This window comes from Eucalyptus grandis, chromosome 11, assembly GCF_016545825.1.
Source record: "Eucalyptus grandis isolate ANBG69807.140 chromosome 11, ASM1654582v1, whole genome shotgun sequence".
Taxonomy (NCBI): Eukaryota; Viridiplantae; Streptophyta; class Magnoliopsida; order Myrtales; family Myrtaceae; genus Eucalyptus; species Eucalyptus grandis.
The window spans coordinates 39152939-39169490 of record NC_052622.1 but is presented as its reverse complement, the minus strand read 5'-3'; the positions used below and the strand labels follow the sequence as shown (position 1 = coordinate 39169490).

Below are 16552 nucleotides of genomic sequence, written 5' to 3'. Positions count from 1 at the left end.
CAAGAAAACCAATCTTTTCTCCTCCTCCTTTCCTCCACCATTAACATCTTCCACCCTCCTTCTCCATAATTGCTAGGCATACAAAATATTAACAAAGACTGACATCAAAAGCATATTGTTTATTTTTAGTTTTTTTTATTTATAATTTTTCTAACCAACACACTAATTTTTTCTTTTTTCTTTTTTCTTTTTAATTTTGGAGTAAATCCCCATGAGAGGCCAAAAGAATGAAACTTTAGAAAGAAAAGATGAGGAAGACAGCAAAAGAGAAGAGGAGGGGAGAGAGATGTGGGAAAAGGGTCGAATTTAATAAGTAGTGAAGCCCAATAATAAAATAGTTGTTGCAGATCCTAGATATTTCTTATTTATATGTACAGGCGCCCAAAGTCCATATAGTTTATACACTGCCACTTCTCCGAGTCTCCTCAAGACTTGACGATCTCTCTCTCTCTCTCTCTCTTCTCTGCAGGCAAATTTCTATTTCTATGGACACGAGGACCTCACTCATGGTCGTGGATGCTGCTTCGAGTCCGAGTTCAGGGTCTTCCATTTTTTATCAGTGAGTCGTTCTCTTCTCATTTCGTCACTAAGATAAGGAAGACAGCTGCCAATTGTTACACTGTCTCCACCCTCGCGCTTCTTCAATAACCCATTTGCCGGGTTCTTCCTTATCGCAATCAGCGACCCCAGTGTGATTTCTTCTCTGGGTTGCAGATTTTGCCTCTGCATTAAGATTTCACATTTCTATCTCATCTGGGTTTTGCGTTGTCTCAGTCGATGGCTTTGTCCCTTGTTTGGATTCTTCTCCTCCTCCTCCTTCTTCTTTATTTGAGCTCTGAAGCAATAAATTGGAGTTACCCTATGTGGAGCTTCTGAAAACTTGCCCCCTCAATCAATGTGATTTTCAACGCATAGCTTTGTATCGACCGAATTTTCAGCTTTCAATGGGCTTGTGTTTTGTTATTGCTGGCGTGCTTACACGAATTTGATAGCGCTTGCTTTGTAGTTGACTCTGCAGTTCCTTATCAGAAAGAACTTTCCTCTCTGACTTTGTAGATGAAATCGATAATCGTCTGAAGATGTGAACCTTTTAGAAAAATGTGATTTTGCGGGGGCGTTAATTAAACTGGGGCTGGAGTATTTTAGTGTGAATTTTGGATATTGGGTGTACTTCGAGCTATTCAGTCCGTATTGTTTGCTAGAGCATAAATATGGACAGAACAAGACTAGACTTGGCATTTCAGCCATCTGGATCGGCGCAGTCAGAGGAGTCAGCTCTAGATTTGGAAAGAAACTACTGCAATCATCAGAATTTGCTGTCTTCAAGTCCATCTCCTCTACAGCCTTTTGCCTCTGGTGGGCAGCTATCTGAAAGTAATGCTGCTTATTTCTCATGGCCTACTTCGAGCCGTCTGACAGATGCGGCAGAAGGTAGGGCAAACTATTTTGGGAACCTTCAAAAAGGGGTGCTTCCTGAAACTCTGGGTCAGTTGCCAATGGGGCAGCAAGCTACAACCTTGCTTGAACTGATGACCATTAGGGCATTCCACAGCAAGATTTTGCGTCGGTTTAGTCTTGGAACGGCCATTGGTTTTCGTATTCGACGTGGGGTTCTGACCAATATACCAGCAATTCTAGTCTTTGTTGCCCGAAAAGTTCACAAACAATGGCTCAGCCGCATCCAGTGTCTACCTGCAGCCCTTGAGGTGAAATAAATTGGTCCCTCTCTTCTAAGTTTGGATCATGAATTTCGTTAATCTTTTTATGTAACTTTTTTTTTAATTATCCATGAGATCCTTTAATGTATTTTGAGCTGAACAACATAAAATTTTCTGCTTTACTACTTAATAATATCAAGGATACCTTATCAAGAAATGACTTAACTCATCTATCGCAGGTGAGAGAGGATTGAAGAAGCAATTTTTAGGTCACTTGTGTTTGAAATTACAAAGATATATTTGTTTGTTGTGCTTTTGCTGAGCTGCTGACAATGTGGTTAGTTTCAGTCTTCCAACTTTAATTGGTCAAATAGACTGCAATTAGCATGGCACAAAAGCTTCAATGGAATAAATTGAGAACCCTAGCAGAGTAAACTAAAGGTCTTGGAACATCTACTCTGTCATGGGACATATTGAGCTGGATTAAATATGTGATTTTGGGCCTTATAAATTCACAGAAGCTGACTGCCTCTACAATGGATGTGCAGGGGCCAGGAGGGGTATGGTGTGAGGTAGATGTTGTGGAATTTTCTTATTATGGTGCACCAGCACCTACTCCAAAAGAGCAGTTATACAATGAGCTTGTAGATGGCTTGCGGGGTAGCGATCCATGTATTGGCTCTGGTTCTCAGGTATCCTACTATTCTCCTTTCTTATTTCTCATACAATATGCAGTAAATGACATGCAATGAACATAATTCTTTTCCAATCAGGATATGGATACTTAATATTAGGCATGAATATTCTTCTATTGCTACAATTTTTATGATGAGTACTAAATTTCCTAATCATAATACTATAAGAATTATTTTAATGCTCTGCTTTAAGTTTCTCCATTTGCGGTACTATTTGGAGTTGTCTCAATGTTCTTATGCTTATACAATTCTACATATCTTAACTCTCAATGCTTACTCTATAGTGGATGACATACAAGGAGAGTAGGTCATCTTCTCTTGAAAGAGAGACGAATAACAAAGGAAAGAAAAGAGAGGAAAGTAGTTATTATTTGAGTTCCTGAAAATAACTGACTAGAAAGTGCTGGGGTAATTGGAATCATCTTGATTTGATTGAGTAGAAATAAATAAGAAGGTGGTGAAGTATCTTGGTTGGAGACTTTCCTTGAGTTTAGCTTCAACTTCAAGTGCATTAAGGTTTTGAGGAAGTGAAATTTGATTTGTTGGACTTGGTGTGGGATTCCTACGGTTAAGCCTTTGCTTAAGATTGAGAAAATTGAAACATGAGACACAATGAGTAGATAAAATTCCTCTGAATAAATAATAAGTGGCTTTTCTAATTTCACTATGTAGGTAACATCTGACTTTTCTTTATTTTTGAAATCTGTATGATGAGTTCTTTTCAAGTTGTCTCCTCATTATAACTATGTTAAGTAGAAAGTCTCATCCTTTAAGGGCTGCTCGAAATTTTGTATAAGAGATCATGGGAGTGAGGACAGGAATCTAGGTCCTTAAATTCTTTTTTCTTGTTATCCATCAGTATTTTGCTTCTAGTATCACTTTTAAAATATCTATTCTCTCTCTCTCTCTCTCTCTCTCTCTCTCTCTCTCTCTCTCAGAGCTGATGATTTAGTGAAAATACCATCAGAAGCTGTCTTATGTCATAATCTTTGTCTTTCTTTACCAGCAGCACCTTCATGACGTACATGTTGATATCTTGCTACAGTCAAATTGATATTTGTTGTTGGTATTGAAGTTAAGAAACTGAAAGTTTCATCATTAAGTATATTAACATTGGAAATGTTGGACTACAAAATATCAGGTTCTGGCGCATCCCTTTTTTCGAGTGGCTACATTTTTTCCCATTTTAATGTTAGTCTCCATTGACGTATCTTACATTGACTCCAAATCTTGGTATCATTAGCTCGTCCAGTTTAATATGTTAAAGGCCATAGCTCATTCCTCTTTTTCCCCATAACTCAAGCATTATTACCTTTGCTCTAGGATCTATTGGTTCATCTTCGTCTCTAATCCTCTCTTCTATGTTTTCAAATTTGTTCAGGTTGCAAGTCAAGAGACATATGGAACCCTGGGTGCTATAGTGAGAAGCCGCACTGGTAATCAACAAGTGGGTTTCCTGACAAATCGGCATGTGGCAGTAGATTTGGACTATCCAAATCAGAAAATGTTTCACCCTTTACCGCCTAGCCTTGGACCGGGTGTCTATCTTGGTGCTGTTGAGAGGGCTACATCTTTTATAACGGATGATCTATGGTATGGCATCTTTGCCGCTAACAATCCAGGTAATACTGGATCCTGGATTGTCATCATCTGGGATGATACTTACAGAATAAACCTTTGAAGCAATCTTTCATGGATTTGTACAATCTGTTTTTATTTATTTGTTAATCAAAGTGAATGCTAATTTAAGGAGATAGACAAGGATAAATCTTCCGTTGTCAGACAGCCTTCTAAGGAGGGACAAAACAAGCGAAGCACAGATCTGTAACATTCATATTTGCAGCATTAATCTGATAATACTTTTCTCTATACCATACTTGTGGCTGCACATTTTCTCATCAGGCGTGATAAGATGTGTACCCTGTATATGCCTTTACGGAAACAAATAGGGAAGAGCTTTTGTATCAAGATAAACCCCAGACATGCTGTGGAAGCCACATAAGTTGGCAATGGGAGCAAGACTGGTCCTCAAGCACTTTGTCTGATCTTCCTTTTTACTTCATGTCATAGCTTCATGTATCAGCTTTTGTGGATTTACATCAACTTGGAAGTTATGGAGTGGAAGTGTGGAGATGGATTAGGTGGATTGGGATGTAGTTTTTCATGTTCTTGCTTCAAGATTGTTGGTGGAAAGTCAATGTTCATCTTCTTGGTATTGATGTGGTCATTTTCCTTAAGAAAATGTTTCTTTCCCCACATAACAATGCTTGATTTGCTTTTTGTTATTTTACTTATGGTGAAGACCTTTTGAGAAAACTCAGGACTTGGGAGCTTTAGGTTTTTCAAAAAATTCTTTAACTCAACTTTATACTATAAGAGACTACGATCTCTCTCTGGGGGTGGACAAACTGATACTTGTTCTAGCAGAACAGGCTCTCTCACTGTTATATATCCTCATTAGAGAAGTTTATCAGTTCTCAAGTTGAGGGGCAAAGAATGAAGTCTCCTTAAAAATTTATTTGGGATCTTCCTACTCCATTGACAGTTGACTATTCCTCTAGGGTAGCTTGGGAGAAAATTCTGTGTTCACCTTCAGAAACCGAGTACTCCTTTCGACAGTAGGTGATTCCTTTGTCAAACAGATGGATTCTACTAGCTGACAAAACAAATCTTTCCTTTGGTTATATAGGATCCATGTAGCTGACTCCACTTCAGGGGAAAATGTTCTGTGCTGCAGCTACTCTTACTGTTGTTTGTCATAGATGTGAATTATGGACATTTGTGCCCATGTCTTCTTTTCTTAAACTACAGATCTTCTATCATACTTCTGTCTTGTACCTTTAAATGATACCAGTGCAAATTAAAGCACCACCATAATAACTGACGTCACATGGATCTCCGTGTTCTATGCCCTTGCCTGCTCATAGGAGCAAAATTGTTTGAGCGCAGTCGCTGGGAGCTATAACTTGGGCATTTAACAGTAATACTTGTTACGCTGTTAGCTTCTTTATTCATTAACTATTTGGAACGCCAGAAAGTTAAGAACATAAATCCAGTAGCCCAAACAAGATGTAATTACAGGGCAAGTCCTAAAACTTGTCAACCTCGTGTACTTAAGGTCTCAAACTTCCATTTTGTGCTTTTGAGTCCTAAAGTTTGTAACTTTTGGTCCAATTGAGTCCTTCTGTCAATGGAAGGAAGGGCTTAAAATGCATCAAAGTTGCAAAGTTTAGGAGTTAAATTAACGAAATGGAAGTTCTAGAACTTAATTGCACAAAATTGACAAGTTTTAGGACTTGCCTTGTAATTATCCTTAAACTATCTATGTATGCTTTCAGCAAAGGTATAACCGGGTCAGTAGTTCTTTGATTTAACTTGTTCAAAGCACTGTAATGAAGGTCGAGCCTTGGTATAATGGTAAGGTTACTCCACTATGACTCGGAGGCCACAACTTCGAGTCCCAAAAACAACCTCTGAGTAAGCAGGGATGAGATTGTGTACATCTGACCATCCCAGGACCCCACGGTGTGGGAGCCTCGTGCTTTGGGATGCCCCTTCTTTATTCAAAGAACTGTGATGAATGTCTGATTTGATTTTTCCAACCATCCGTACCTCCATTGAATTTACCCTAGTACTTGATTAAGTCTGCCTCACTTCCTTATTCCAAATTCACTGTTCGTTTTCATGATGACCACAATATATTCTTTTTCACCATAACATTTAACTTTTGTGCATGAAGGCTCACCGTTCTTTCATTTTATATTCCACATACTTAACTACTGGTATTGTAAGGTTCCTGAGAGCTTTTACATTTTTCCCAGACAGGCTAAACTCCTGTAGTTGCTAAAATATCTAGCTCCATTGGATATGTTCAGTTCTCAATCTTAGATCATCTTCTCCCAATAACTGGACAACCCTTATTTTTTTTAGCTGTTTTATGTTATTTACTTGTCTCGTGGTTCTTTCGTTTTATATTCCATTTAGTTAACTACAGGTATTGTCAGGTTCATGAGAACTTTTACCTTTTTCCCAGGCTGGCTAAATTCCTGTAGTTACTGAAATACTTAGCTCCGTTGGATATGTTCAGTTCTCAATCTTAGATCATCTTGTTCCAATAACTGGACAATCATTATTTTTTATTTTTTATTCACTCGTGCTCTATTTACATTTCTTTTCATGTTGCCTTTGTGATCATAGGCATTAAATTCTTCTTCCTAGATTATCGAATTACATGGGAGAAGCTCTAGCGTCTTTGGTTGCTTGGTTTGACACTGAGGCTGTGCTTTCAGTTTCCAGATGATTTGTAATCATAAGTCTAAGCAGCAAAATTTCCCAATGAAGACTGTATGGGTTTTGAGCTATATGCTGTCTTGCTCTGTAGAATTTCCGGGGGTTTCCTTATTCTGATCTTTGATTGAAAGATAATATATGGGGGCTTGCTTCACATTTTATTAGATCTCCTGATGTTTAAGTAGGTCATAAATTTTCTTTTCTAAAATGTCTCCCGATGGCTGTAAATAGGAGATCTATCTCTTGCCAAATGTGCATTTTTTTGGTCCCATTCACTAAAATATCAAATTGAATTGGTTCTGTGGCAGAAACATTTGTGCGAGCAGATGGGGCCTTCATTCCTTTTGCTGAGGATTTTAATATGAACAATGTGACTACATCCGTTAGAGGAATTGGTGAGGTTGGTGAAGTTAACAAGATTGACTTGCAGTCCCCAATTGGCAGTCTCATTGGAAGGCAGGTGGTCAAAGTTGGAAGAAGCTCTGGTTTGACCACCGGAACAATCATGGCATATGCCCTTGAATACAATGATGAAAAAGGAATATGTTTCTTCACTGATTTTCTCGTAGTTGGGGAGAACCAGCAGACATTTGATCTTGAAGGTGATAGTGGAAGCCTCATTCTCTTAACTGCTCCTAATGGCGAGAAGCCGTGTCCAGTGGGGATCATATGGGGAGGAACAGCTAATCGGGGGCGCCTAAAGTTAAAGGTTGGCCAACCTCCTGAGAATTGGACTAGCGGAGTTGATCTGGGGCGTCTTCTTGATCTTCTTGAGCTCGATCTCATTACAACCAGTGAAGGTCTTCAAGGTCTGTACTATCTGAAAGTTTTCTGAGAAAATTTCCTGATTTGCTGTGCTTTTTTACTTCTCTCCCATGTCTGACATTTCTAAAGTTGCTTTTATGTTTCTGATTCATAGCACAGATACTTAAAAATCTAGTCAAGTATAACTGTGGGGAAAATTAGCCCGAATATTCTCACCAGCTTTTTTGTGTGCCCTACTAAGTCAATTAACTAGTTTGTGTGGGTCTCTTCAATCGTTACATATAGTTTTCACTAAGCAAACGTTCTACGCTATTAGTCTCTTGACATTCTTGAGCATTTTACTTTTTCTTTAGGAGCCTTTTTCCAAAAATACTTGATAATTGTACTGAAACAATTGGGTAAGTGTTTTAGCTAAACCTGAGCAGTACCATTTAATAATATTGCAGTCATATAACAGTTTTTAGAGAACTAAAAAATGAACTGCGTTGAAATGTATGCGTAGTTAACAAGGAGTCTTAGGTTTGCTGTTCTTTATGTTTTGGGTTGGCAATTGTTATATCTGTTTCTTTGTTTCTCTTTCGTTGTTTTCTCGGTTGCCATGCTACTTAACATCTAATATCTGTTTCTTTGTTTCTTCTTCATTGTTTTTGGCAATTGTAGCTGCGGTGTTGGAACAAAGAAATGCTTCTGCAGGAAACGTGGATTCAGCAGTGGGAGAATCATCTCCTCCTTCTAGGCATCTTTTCAGAGACAAAACTGATGAAAACATGGAGCCTTTCAGCTTGAACAACCAACAGGGCAACATCGAAATTGACACCTGCCAAGGTCTGCACAGAGAATTTCAAATAGAAGATGGGATTGAAGCAACCCACAGCATTGAACATCAGTTCATATCGAGCTGTTCTGCAAGATCGCCTATCCATCGGAGCGACCAGCAGGAGAACTCCGAACTCAGGAACCTGTCGGCTTTAGCAAGTAATGCCGACGCGGAGGTCACTGTTTCATTGCAGCTGGGAGAGCCCGAGCCAAAGAGGAGAAAGCAGTTGGATTTTCATTAGTAGCAGAGAACAAACACGTATTTTGAAGCTGGAGAAGATTAATTATCTTGCTTGGAAAAGCCATATTTTCGTCTACGGCAAGTTTCATGTTGGCATCCAGAAGAACGAACGCTCGCGTCCACTTGGGTGCGTTCTCGAATCTCTCTAGTTCATGGTTTGAAATCGAGGCTATAGCTATTAGTTCATTAAGGGGTAATAATTATGAGCTTCGAGTATTTCCTATTTTAGTGTATAATGTGGCATTTGAGCAACCAAAGTCATCGGTATAGGTAGAAAAATGGGGACGGTACAGAAGGAGAAATTCGGGGGGGACTCATGCTAATTCTCTTTGATTTGTATTAGTTAGCTGAAAGAGAATAAAATTGTGCTGTAATGCACTCCTCAAGAGGGACTTATGGAAAGTACTGGAAGTTACATGAGTGAGATATTATTTCTTTTTCTTTATTTTTCTTGCGTGGAAGCCCTTTACTAACTTTTGTTGGGTTGGCAATGATAAATATTTTGATTTCTCTTGGTAAGTGCCCTCTTGATCGTGCGTCGCTGCCTTTAGTATCGGATGGGGTGTTTTTTCCTACTCCATTTTAATATCCAAGTAATTCCCTACTTCACGGATTCATTTTCAACTGGAGAATTATAATTTTATTTTGCCCTGTAAATCGAATTTTACACATAGATACGCTCGTTCATGCATACATATAAATCTATGAAGCATCAAGACTACTTTGATTTTCTTTTTTTCCCTCAATTATGTCACCCAATTTAATCCTATACGATCTTTGAATTTGCACAGTTACTATTACAATCAAGCCTTCCATTGTCACAATGACTTCGATTTGACATGCCGACATCATATTTTCAATTATTGGTTGAATAACTCCACATCCAAGATTTCAACTTAAAGTAAGAGAGAGGATTATTGAAAGATGAACGGTATAGGAAAAGCGGTTTTTGCCCGTCACTACCTAACCTCAAAATTGATACAAGTGGTGTTTTTGCCCGTCACTACCTGCAACACAAACCTCAAAATTGATAGGAGCGGTGAGGATCAAGAGGGACGATCTGATGCGCACGTTGAAGCAAGAACACAGCTTTTGCATTCAGGCCCAACGCCTGGAACAGGATGGCACCCGTCTCTTCCGGGAGGATGGTAAGGCAGCGTTAGAGCTGGTGGCGAGCTCAGCCCTCAAAGGTGGTCCGGCCATTGATTAGAATTGATAGCGTTTATAGCTTAAAGTTACTATTTACTTTTCACTCCTTTTCCCCCTTTTTGTTTATCTTTCGTGGTTCCATCAACTTCGATGGCTGGTGGGGTTATTGGCATAATAGACAATACAAGAACGCTAAGCAAAACTACAACTGGACAACGGCGATTAAAGGGAGAGAAACATAAAGCTGAGGGTAGTATGCAACAATAAAGGTGAAGTCCCCCGTGCAAGGAAGAAATAATTCAGTCCGTACACGATGTCACCAGACTCCACTTGAAATAAAGCTTCTATGCAGCAAGCCTACAAGATAATCAGGAAATCAAGGAATGGTACAAAAGTTGAATCAACTAGATACAGGTCAACTTAACCAGCCGAAAAAGAGAAATTTAAAACCAAAACTAAGAAGATAGGTGCGTCAAGCATTAAGCATAATGATCCTTAACGCAAGGAGATATCAAGTCAACAAGAGGGAGTCGATCAAAGTTGCAACATATTTTGGCGTATATGCTTCAAAAAGCAACAAAATCGTTTGTCAACTGATCAAGTTGCTCGCCCTAATTGAGTATATGAACCTTTTTGAATGCTTTCATCGACCTTCCTTGCTAGGCTTCTAGTTTACTCCAAATATCCTTTTTACAAAACTATGTTATGATGATTTTGAGATCACCATCAATTGTACAGATGCCACTTTCCAATCACAAAAAACAGGGGACAGAGAACTAACTGAGCTGAACTTAGGAGTATGGGGGTAATGATTTGGGGTCATTTACTACGGACAAACGACATGAGTATGCAAGCCATTAGGGATCATGACAAAGTTCAGCAATGGAAGCAAGAAGGCATGAAGGGCCCGTATTAGTATCACTCCAAATGTCCAACCTCCACACACAGAGAGAAGAGCCAGCAATCACATTCTAATTCTCAGCAATTTGAGTTTTCCCTTGGACTGAAGAAGTAGCTAAATCTTCTGCTGTCACTGGCTTGTGAAGCTGCAGCGAACAGATAAATCGTGATTTAGAATCAGAGACCAAGAACCATACTGAATAATTAGTCAAATCAATCTCAATATCCAAAGTAAAGCCCCTTCCAACACAAGTATATGAGGTTAAGAAACTTAGGATGAAACACAGCAAATTAGGACAATGTGCTTGAGCATTGGTGAGAATCATGTAGGATCTAGCTAAAAAGCTCCAAGTTGTCATTTACATATCTTCTGGAATCTCTGGCTGGGAAGAAAAGAGAATAAGACACAAAGGTCTGTATATATCTTCAGACAAGGGGGCAAATTGTCTAAAACAGATCCATCTAATTTCCGCGAAGTTTCAGTAAAGATTGCTGGTCACATTGATTTAACTCAACCCAAACAAGAGTCCTAAAAGGATTAAAGCTCTTCTTCCAGTGCAGTTAGTAGTTTTAAGTCCTAACGTCATAGCACTTAAAAAAGTGAACACTACCACAAAATCCTTACCAGCATTGTCACTCTACTCCTGTCAATCTTGGTCTTAAGTCCTACCATCATTGCGGTTAAAAAGAGTTAACACTACCACAAAATTCTTACCAGCACTGTCACTTTATGCCAGAGCTAATCTTACACTAGACAAAGATGAACCTTAACTCATCCCTAAAGTCACTGGATGAATTGTTTAGTATGCGAATCAGAACAGTAGCAAGTAAACATGCAAATAAACAAAATCCCATGCTCCAAATCTGAGCACACAGGGTCCATTACACGTTAAACACCCTAAGTGGAGAAAAAGTGGTAGCAATCATTGAGCCTCCACGTGAGGGGCATTGACACAAAAGACGTACTTAATATTCATCAGATTAATTTAGAATCATCCAGTCTACAATATTAGCTAAACCTGCTTATTGAACACAAAAAGAAGCATTTTGCACCAGATTGGTCTGGGTACTTCATGCATTACTATAGGGAATAATAGGAAATTTCAGTAGAAATATATCACAAACGATCAGGAGAAGAGAGTTACCGCCTCTGCAACAGCAATCCAGTGAAAAGAACGCAAAAATGCATCATCTTGTGATGGAAGACAGTCGTGGTTCCAATATGTTACACTACCAAATTTTGCTTTCATCTCCCAAAAGTTGACGTTCCCTTCAGAGATTTCTGAACCACTTGTCTCACCAGAAGTCTTCTTTCCTATGACAAAACCTGCAAGCAAGAAGTTTTCCCTCCATGTTCCATCAGAAGTTTTCTCTCTACCTCATGAAACATGCACATGTAAAACAGTGACAAGTTTAGATAAAACATTGAAGTCTCCGATGTGCTCTTTAATCATGTGCATTGCGATTGTACTTTGCCAATGCAAAGCTCACCTATCCAGTACAAAGCACCCTCAGGTAATCCTTTTTTCCTTCAATGAGAAAAGGAATAATGATATAGAACCTAGAGCATAAATGGAGCGGCCACAAAACATCAATAAAAATGAACGAGTGAACTAATCCAGCTAAAAGATATCATCAGTACAGTAAGTGGAGATTGACAAGAAGAGCCTTAATCCATAAACCATAGAAGCCTTCCAGCTTGTGGAAAAATCTCCTTCACGCACTGGACAGAAACATATGCAAGCGATAGTGAAGAAGTTTCCAAGATTTCATCCAAAAATCTTAGACATTAACCACCGGATTAAGAAAATAAAGGGGGTGCTAGGTTGAGCTTTCCCACCAACATTATAAGTAAATATACCCCAAAATTAAATGTAAATGATGGGAACTTTCAGGTGACATTCACCATTAGAATATGCATGTTTTCATAGATTCAAGGCGATCAATATTAAATGAAAATCTAATAGCAAACTCTAAAAGCTAAAGTAAAACCCACCCTGGACATCCCCTCAGTCTCCTGAGGAGTTGCAGCTTAGGCTCCTAACAATCAAATGCTGAATTACAGAAATAGTACTTCAAAAGAAGAACAAGTGCAATGAAATTGAATAATTCTCAAGTGAATCATTAACAACAAAAGTCAGAAAATTGTATTGGGCAAATTCATTGAGATTTACATTGGCAAGAGACCAAGAAAAATATATTTCTCTTGAAAAACAGACATAATTTAACACCATAAACTTGCAATCAATGGAGAAATCATTACAAAGATCAAATGAAAAGAAACAAGATATTTTCATAAAACACACCATTGGCATCCCTTAACACATAAATAAACCGATTGAAATCCTCCAATCTTTACAATGTTCACAGAAAAAAAAGAAAGCCCCAACCCACCCTCCCATACACACACACATGCAGCCCCACATGCACTCCCCACACGAGTGCACAAGCATGCACAAAAAGATCCCTGATTCCCAAAGGCTCGAAAGTTTCTCCCCTCTAGATCATTCTTATAATAGCCGCAATTCTTGACCGACAAGATGCATAGAAAAGAAAAGCTAAAAACCAAAACAGACAGATGCTTTCCTGGCCTACACTGATAACTAGATGGTTGGGTGACCCTGCTCCCACCTTTCAGGGAACATATCCGTCCGCATTTCATATACCTTGTCTATCCCAGATCCTCAAATGGTTACATGCTGATCATGGTTACTTCCCAAATTATGCCCCCATACCCCATACCACCCCCCACCTTCAAAAAAAAAAAAAAAAAAAAAAAAAAAAAGCAAAGCAACAAAACCCCTTCTAGTGGAAATTATCCAGATTAACTTCGAGGGAAACAGGTTACTAGTCTCTTCCATCCAGCGAAAATGTCAGTGTTAATTTTGCGGGAAATGTCCAAATCAGAAAAGACCGCTTACAAAGGTTCCCTACATGGAAACACGAAATGATGCACTCCCCAATTTATTGCAGAAACCACGCGCAAGTAAGGCGAGCACCATATATAAAATGCGTGGATTAGCAAAACAAACATCAACAGTAGGCAGCTACAACAACCTGAGAATACACACCTAGAAGATAACTCCAGAAATAAACTATTCGCGATTCTATAGAAGAAAGGGAGAAAATTGCAACAGAATGACAAATCCAAAAAGGCCACAACGACCAAATTACCGGAATATCCATGAGGAAGCGGAAGGGCGGCGCCCTGCAACTTCCTCCCCCGGAAGTAAGCCTCCTGCACCGCCAACCCATCGGCCTCCGTTCCTGAAAGGGAATACGACAATCAAAACCCAAGTCACCCGACCGACACAGACACGCACGCGCGCGCGAAAACGTCGAGAAAATGAGACGGATTCGGTTCGATTTTTGCGGGCAAGATACGAACCAGTTGCTCTGGGCTTGAAGTAGTGAGAAACGGCACAGGGCCCGTCGTGCTTGATGGTGCAGGGGAGGAGGTGCACGCCGCCGCTCAGATTCACCGACGATTCCGACTCCGTCAACTCGATTGCGCCCGTTGAACCCATCGAACAATCCATTTTCAACCCGAATTCTGTCTTCTTTCTTTCTTCTTCAAAACGACCGCCCACAAGCCCTAATTCTGCAGTTGTCACTCTCTTTATTGCATAGAACCAAATTTTCCCGCGCTATTTCTAACTATAAGACAAACTGGCGAAATATATTTAAATCTAAAAAAAAGAGAGGATGGCTGGTGCTAATATAGTCAATTTAATTCAAGCGCTATTTCTAACTATAAGATGGACCATATCAACCCAAATTATCCTTGTAAGAAAAGAAAATAATTATAGGTTGACTTATTAAGACATGTCACCGACTAGTTTGTCTTGTTAATTTGGATTGTGAAACACACAACCAAAAGTGAATCAATCAATCCTTATCGTATAAAAGCTCAATGAAGAAGTTTTGCTTATTTGACTATCTTAAAACATAAGTTTACAAATCAAATGAACAAATTAGCAATAAAGCATGTCATGCGTCAAGATCATCGAGAAAGAGATTAAAAGGGCATTTTAGTAGTCCAAGGGAGCAGTTGGTTAAGAGAAAAGATGAAATGAGTTCAGAGGCAAACGGGTTATAGGGTACATGTAAATTTAGCTCATGGACCAAAGTAGTTCTCAACCCATCTAGATTGAGTTGGCTTTGAAAAATAGATATTTAGAGAACTCACTAAACCTTAAGACTGCATTTGCTAATCTGAATTTGAGTTCATATAGGACAACAAAATATCATATCCAATGTTTAGCGACGTCTTTTGAACTGGAAATAAGAAATCCGGGGTAGAGGGTAGGATAAATTCAGATTGGATAATTTTTTTAAAGAATAATTACCATTTTTTTCTTCTAACGATGGAGTTATGGAGCCCGACTTCACCAAGCACTGCGCTAAGGACCACCGCCTCGACAGCCAATGATTTTTACTTCCGACTGTTGTGCAATCGTCATCTCTGGCCGACACTATCAATTAATTGTGCTTTCACTACCGTTGGACCAAATTGGCTGTCGTGGATGAATAACCCAAAATTGACCGGCCTAAACTGTCTTTTAAAAAGAAGACGAAAAATATACCAAAATGCACGAAGTTTTGGTTTTCTGTATGTTGGTCCTGAACAGTGGTCACCTTATTTTGCTATGATGTTTCTACGTCTTATCCTGTCCTTTACTCAAGTATGAGACCGTGTGCTAACAACTGGAAGATTTCAAAGGAGTTGGAGAAGCTCCATCGAAAACAGTAATTGCTCAAACAAGTGTTGGTCTTGGGCTCTGCGAGATTACATGATGCTGCAGGATATATCTAGCAGGAAGGTTCTCGCCCTCGATTCTCAAACCGTAAGCTCCTCTTTGACTCGATCATTTACACGGGAATATTCACAATTTCAACGCTCTGGTTTGCGCGTGTTTCGCGCATTGCCATTTGCTGTGGAATTGCTTGATCCAGCAATTAGTAAAGGATTATGTTCATGGAGTTGCCATTTTGTGTTGCGATGATTATTTGTTTAGTGTTGCGTATTTAAAGTCAGAGCGTCTTGAGGAGGTTTTCTTGGTGGAGATGGTGACTCTATTTCCACGCATCTCAAGACGATTTGCTCTCTCTGCTACATATTGAAGAACGTTCAGCACCTGCCGCGCGAGCTTGCCAGCTCTACATTCGGAGAGTATCACCTATGTGAGCAAATGAGTTTTTCAATGATTTTGAATCCTGAATGGCACTAAACATGAATGACATTGTTTACTTACAATCCAAAAGATATGGAGATATTTGAAGGATTTCTAATCTCACTTTATCCTATTCCACACCAATCCAAATCCAAACGTCCAAATGCTGCATAGAAATTAAAACCTTAAATAAGAAGGTGATAATGTCTTAAGCCAAGTGTCTGATATACATCTCTAGCATAGCGTACATAGTAACATACTTGCAACACCTACTAATCCTGGTGTCAGTGATAGCTTCCAGAATACTCGGGTGTTTGAAGAAGGCTCCGATAATTGCAACAGCTTCATCCGAAGGAAAAAAATCCTTTACAACCAACATGGTCTGGAGCTGAGCAATGACTAAACCTTCTAGATAATCTTCATTCCTCTTAGATAGTACGGGTTCGTAATAGAGTTGACTTGATTTTCGAAAAACACCTAGAATTGGAAGGCCACCATCTTTGAGAAATCTTAGGATAAGTTTGATACTTACCTTGAGGGAGGCCACTCAGCAACGCCTATCGATTAGGAGGGAGTATGCCAAAGCCACCTCTTACCAGAAATATCTACTAGGAAATTCTATAGACTCTAGGATAGACGAATCAAGGAATATAGACAAGTCAATCTTCTTATACACGAAGAGGAGGAAAATCCCGTTTCATGGGAAGAACACTTTTCTGGTGACAAATCAGCAAAGAAGAATATGATCATGAAATTGTTACTGGATTGTTATTGACCAATTACGGCTATTGAGTCAAACACCTTGACTAAGCAACTACCTTACTGTACAGGCAACGCAACCATCTCCCCCCATGTTCGCCACAA

General features: G+C 39.3%; 2 protein-coding genes across 3 annotated transcripts; one reads left to right on the top strand and one right to left on the bottom strand.

Moving 5' to 3' along the window:
• The first annotated feature begins 388 nt into the window (after window positions 1-388).
• On the top strand, window positions 389-8976 carry LOC104441252 (protein NARROW LEAF 1). The gene is made up of 6 exons (XM_010054292.3): window positions 389-559; window positions 1057-1706; window positions 2207-2350; window positions 3735-3975; window positions 6952-7452; window positions 8069-8976. The coding sequence occupies exons 2-6, from the start codon at window positions 1212-1214 to the stop codon at window positions 8464-8466; spliced, it is 1779 nt and encodes a 592-aa protein (XP_010052594.1). The 5' UTR covers window positions 389-559; window positions 1057-1211; the 3' UTR covers window positions 8467-8976.
• An 860-nt stretch (window positions 8977-9836) lies between these two features.
• LOC104441251 (uncharacterized protein C12B10.15c) lies at window positions 9837-14148 on the bottom strand. 2 transcript variants are annotated; one of them, XM_039304505.1, is made up of 5 exons: window positions 13903-14148; window positions 13689-13781; window positions 11660-11841; window positions 10551-10660; window positions 9837-9971 (listed from the first exon to the last, which is right to left on the bottom strand). In XM_039304505.1, the coding sequence occupies exons 1-4, from the start codon at window positions 14051-14053 to the stop codon at window positions 10586-10588; spliced, it is 501 nt and encodes a 166-aa protein (XP_039160439.1). In that variant the 5' UTR covers window positions 14054-14148; the 3' UTR covers window positions 9837-9971; window positions 10551-10585. The 2 variants fall into 2 exon arrangements, with proteins under 2 accessions (XP_039160439.1, XP_010052593.1); XM_010054291.3 differs by lacking the exon at window positions 9837-9971 and having other exon boundaries at window positions 10131-10660; window positions 13903-14147.
• Window positions 14149-16552: the final 2404 nt, after the last annotated feature.

What these genes read in the sequence shown, in the direction of transcription:
- LOC104441252 (XM_010054292.3), top strand. Translation starts at nt 1,212, where the DNA reads ATGGACAGAACAAGACTAGACTTGGCATTTCAGCCATCTGGATCGGCG. An exon ending in GTCTACCTGCAGCCCTTGAG is followed by an intron (nt 1,707 to 2,206) that starts GTGAAATAAATT and finishes ATGGATGTGCAG; the next exon opens with GGGCCAGGAGGGGTATGGTG. An exon ending in GTATTGGCTCTGGTTCTCAG is followed by an intron (nt 2,351 to 3,734) that starts GTATCCTACTAT and finishes AAATTTGTTCAG; the next exon opens with GTTGCAAGTCAAGAGACATA.
- LOC104441251 (XM_039304505.1), bottom strand. Translation starts at nt 14,053, where the DNA reads ATGGATTGTTCGATGGGTTCAACGGGCGCAATCGAGTTGACGGAGTCG. An exon ending in CTTCAAGCCCAGAGCAACTG is followed by an intron (nt 13,782 to 13,902) that starts GTTCGTATCTTG and finishes ATTCCCTTTCAG; the next exon opens with GAACGGAGGCCGATGGGTTG. An exon ending in GCTTCCTCATGGATATTCCG is followed by an intron (nt 11,842 to 13,688) that starts GTAATTTGGTCG and finishes TCTTGCTTGCAG; the next exon opens with GTTTTGTCATAGGAAAGAAG.